Source organism: Vitis riparia, chromosome 6 (genome assembly GCF_004353265.1).
Source record: "Vitis riparia cultivar Riparia Gloire de Montpellier isolate 1030 chromosome 6, EGFV_Vit.rip_1.0, whole genome shotgun sequence".
NCBI lineage: Eukaryota > Viridiplantae > Streptophyta > Magnoliopsida > Vitales > Vitaceae > Vitis > Vitis riparia.
In genome coordinates this window covers 1,581,172-1,584,976 of record NC_048436.1, presented here as the reverse complement: position 1 = coordinate 1,584,976, position 3,805 = coordinate 1,581,172, and the positions used below count along the sequence as shown (strand labels likewise).

General features: G+C 36.6%; 1 protein-coding gene across 1 annotated transcript; it reads right to left on the bottom strand.

Annotated features, from left to right (window-relative positions):
• Positions 1 to 1,107: 1,107 nt before the first annotated feature.
• On the bottom strand, positions 1,108 to 2,571 carry LOC117916810 (CEN-like protein 2). The gene is made up of 4 exons (XM_034832991.1): positions 2,328 to 2,571; positions 2,183 to 2,244; positions 1,667 to 1,707; positions 1,108 to 1,559 (listed from the first exon to the last, which is right to left on the bottom strand). Exons 1-4 carry the CDS (start codon positions 2,526 to 2,528, stop codon positions 1,342 to 1,344), a joined length of 522 nt encoding a protein of 173 aa, XP_034688882.1. The 5' UTR covers positions 2,529 to 2,571; the 3' UTR covers positions 1,108 to 1,341.
• Between the last annotated feature and the right edge of the window lie 1,234 nt (positions 2,572 to 3,805).

The following is a 3,805-nucleotide window of genomic DNA, read 5'->3' as shown; positions in this document are numbered from 1 at the left end:
ATTAATAAGGGTTCACTGATATAACCCTATTGGGAAATAATTTTCACAAAATCGTAAATCTAAGTTATGTTTGGTTCCGGAAATTTTGAGGAAAAACGTGAGAAAAAAAAATAAAAAGAAAAATAGAAGGAAAGAAAAAGTAAAAAAAATAAAAAAATCATTCTTCAAATTTATTTAACTTATTTTCCTAATTATATAAACATTAAATGAGTTTAAAATGCATAAATTTTTGACAAATTTGAATTATATTTAATTTGATTTTGTATTTTCCATAATGAAACTAAACATAAAAAAAATTATTTTTCTTAGCATATTTTTTCTTTTCTTGGTACTTGGTAGGAACCAAACATAGCCTAATTCTTTATGAAGTCTAACCTTGCTTCATTAATTCCATTTAAAAATATTAATTTATGCAGCATCTATATATATATATGACTGCAGAAGTAAAAGGGTGTGGTTCCATTGATCCAAAGAAAAATCAATTAAGTGAAGGATTATGGTTAGGGTTAGGGTTAGGATTAGAACTGCTGCCAAGTTTGATCGGTGTAAAAAGAAACTGCAGGGAAGTACCAAAGAATCGGCTGGAAAATCCGTATATAGTAAAATGAGAATTACCTGCTGAAAATGCATAGAAGCTAGGTCTAGGCCAAAAAATAGGGAAAAATGGGCTTACCCATAATAGGTGGGGTGGAAAATATGGTAAAATGAGAATAACCTGAAAGAGATAGAAGTGAGGCCTAGGCCAAAAAATATGGTAAACTAAGCATTTCCTATAGTGGGTGAGTGGAAAATATGGTAACTAAGCATTTCCTATAGTAGGCGAGTGGAAAATTTGGAAAACAGAGAAATGACCCATAAAAGCTAAAACGTCATCCATGAAGGCTGTGGGCTATTGATGGGTGCAGGCTGTGTAAACTGTTAACATCTGTATCAAATTACTAGAGACAAGAAAGTTAAAATTGAGGGATTTCAACAGTGCGAAAAGTGAGAAAGTGAATTGAAAAGGAGGGACTAGGTGTCATCACCGAATGAAGACACGCACATGAGTGAGAGAGAGAGAGCAGTTGTACAGTGAAGGGACAAAGGCCTTAACCTTAAACAGTGGAACTTTGTTTTTCTGATTCTCAAACTAATGGCACACAGTTACTACACAAACGTTAAACAACAGTAGTACAATAGTAATTAAGCGAGGGAGACCTGATCTTCCCGTTGGTTATTGAAGTTCTAAAACAAACACTCCACTGGTTTATTTAGCAAACCCATGAGGCTGCAAATCCGAATACAGTGTAGCTTTCAATCAAGTTGACCTCTGGGACTCGGGTCTGTTTCTTTACTAGATTTTTAACGTTTTCTTGCAGCTGTTTCCCTTTGGGCATTGAAGAATACAGCAGCTACAGGAGGACCAAGCTCGTTTTCTTCTGCAAAATTTCGAGTACTGAAACGGTCCCTTGAAGAAGGTGGGTTGACTGTTTGTCGGCGTTTCTGCTTAAAAAGAAGAAATACAAACCTGTGGATCCCTATATTTGGCCTTGGCATTTCATAGTTCACTATCTCCCTTCCTGTGTTATTCAAGGGAAAACCCACAAAGAAAGTCAGTCAGTCATTCAGTCTTTTCACCACATGATCTCTCTCTCTCTCCCCCTCTGTATGGATGAGTAAGACTTACCAAATGTGGAATCAGTGGTGCCTGGGATATCTGTGACTATCCTGCAAGTTCGTTCACCCAATACCAATAGTAAGTAACTTCTATCATTTCTATGCAAAATATAGGCTTCTTATATGCCTTAAAAAAGAGAGAAAGAAAGAGAGAGAGAGAGAAAGAAAGAAAGAAGGAATAGGGTTTGTGTCTTGTTGTGCCTTCAAAAGAATTTAGGTTTTGTACATGTGATATTGTTCCTCCAAAAAGAAATTTTATGGTTTGTATGTTGTTGATTGGTGGGTGTGGATTTTGTTTAAATAAGGATATTATTTTTGAATAGTAAGAAGTGCATGGCCATGATTTTTCAGATGGGTCTATGCTAATTAACGACACCATCCCTTGATGGCCATTTTCCCTAATAAAAAAATAGGACACACGATTGAACCCTAGATGTGGTCTGGCTCTCTCTCTCTCTCTCTCTCTTTCTCCTTTTTGCTAAAGCATTTCTCTTTTAGAATTTTTTTGGGGATATTCAAGGTATACCAGTGCAAGTGCTCCCTCAGATATGGGTCGCTGGGGCCGGGAACATCAGGGTCTGTCATAATCTGCAATAAAGAATAATTTAAAAAAATTCACCAATGAGATAGAAGTATATAATAAAAGGAGAAGAAGGGTATAAAAGTTATACCAGTGTAAAGAAGGATCTCATATCACCACCTTCAACTTCAATCTTAGGTTTAATGGTTACCGAGGAAGGAAATAGCTCATGTCCGTTGTAGACTTGCTTGTTGGAGTTGTAAGTGACAGTCATTTTAACAGTAGAGCAGAAAGAATCAACAACATCCCCAATCACTCTACCAACAATAAGAGGATCTGACATTCTTGCCATATGAGAGAGAGAGAGAGAGAGAGAGAGGAGAGAAGAGGAGAGCCTGTGGGACTGGACAAGACTAGAACTCTCGGTCTCTTGGAAGGCTTCTGATTATTCATTGAACTAGAAGCCCTTATTTATAGGGCGGAGAAGCACTCTTGGCTTCTTCAGATCTACGAGTCTCAAGAGAAGTGGAATAAAATAGAAGGTTAAAAAAAGGTGAACATCAAGAAAAAGCTTAATTAGCATTATCCATTAAATTACAATAAATAGCCTTTCCTATGTGCGTATGTCTTTCTCTCTCTCCCCCCGGTTAGATAGGGTGTGTGCATTATTGGCTAAGCAACTAGACGGAAAGAGGGATGTTTTGGAATATGAGAAAGAAACAGATGATTTGACCACCACACCCCCGCTCGCTCTCTCTCTCTTTTCCTACAGTAATATCATGTGATTATTTTATTCCAGTGTTTGAAATGGAAAAATAAATTAAATTGTGGGTCTCCACTAAACTACTCTCTCCTGTTCTGAGCTTTTCATTTTTTTATTTAAAAGAAAGCCAGAACTTGTGCAGGTCCTGTTGAGACATGCTGAACTGGGAAAAAACATGGTGACCTTTTGTATTTAGGGTAAATTAAAAGTAGAAATTCCTGGGTTTGATGTTTAGAACCTTCCCAACTTAGCCTTTCACACATGAACTATTTTTGGAGATATTTTAAGGAAGAGATGAGGTATAAAGGAACTCCACCACAATGGAACAAACAAAGAGTGTTAGTGGTAGAGGTCATTTCAAGTAAAGAGATTCAGTTGGTGTCACTTCTCTGCTTGATTTGGAAATGGAAGGTAGTGGGTTGCTGAAAACGGAGGCTCAACTCCTCTTTTCTTCATATTCCACTCTGCATTACACTTGAGGATCACTTTTCACTTCTCCCTAATTTTTAACATCTTTCTTTTTCCCTTTGCTACTATCTTTAATCTTTTCTGACACTTCTGGCATCGCATTTCACATTGTTAAGAAATCAATGCATATTTCGAACATCAAATGTAATTACTACATCTGATTAATGAGGATGGACACCCAATCTTGATGATCTTGTTAACTTCTCCGGTTGATAATAATGGTGTTGATTATCAGGACTATCGGTTTTGGATCTTCTTGATAATACTGATAGACTGCAAGAAGATAACTGAAGATTAAAGCATTCTAACTGATATTAGTTAAGCATCTTAAGAAGTTAGGAAAGCTGTTAAGAGTTAGATGATTTGTTAAACTGAAGATTCAAGCATCCTAGCTAGCT

Bases quoted from the DNA above. Each gene is read 5' to 3' on its own strand.
- LOC117916810 (XM_034832991.1), bottom strand. From the start codon at position 2,528: ATGGCAAGAATGTCAGATCCTCTTATTGTTGGTAGAGTGATTGGGGAT. The intron at 1,708-2,182 runs GTATACCTTGAA...ACGAACTTGCAG, and splicing joins CTGAGGGAGCACTTGCACTG to GATAGTCACAGATATCCCAG. The intron at 1,560-1,666 runs GTAAGTCTTACT...TGAATAACACAG, and splicing joins CACCACTGATTCCACATTTG to GAAGGGAGATAGTGAACTAT.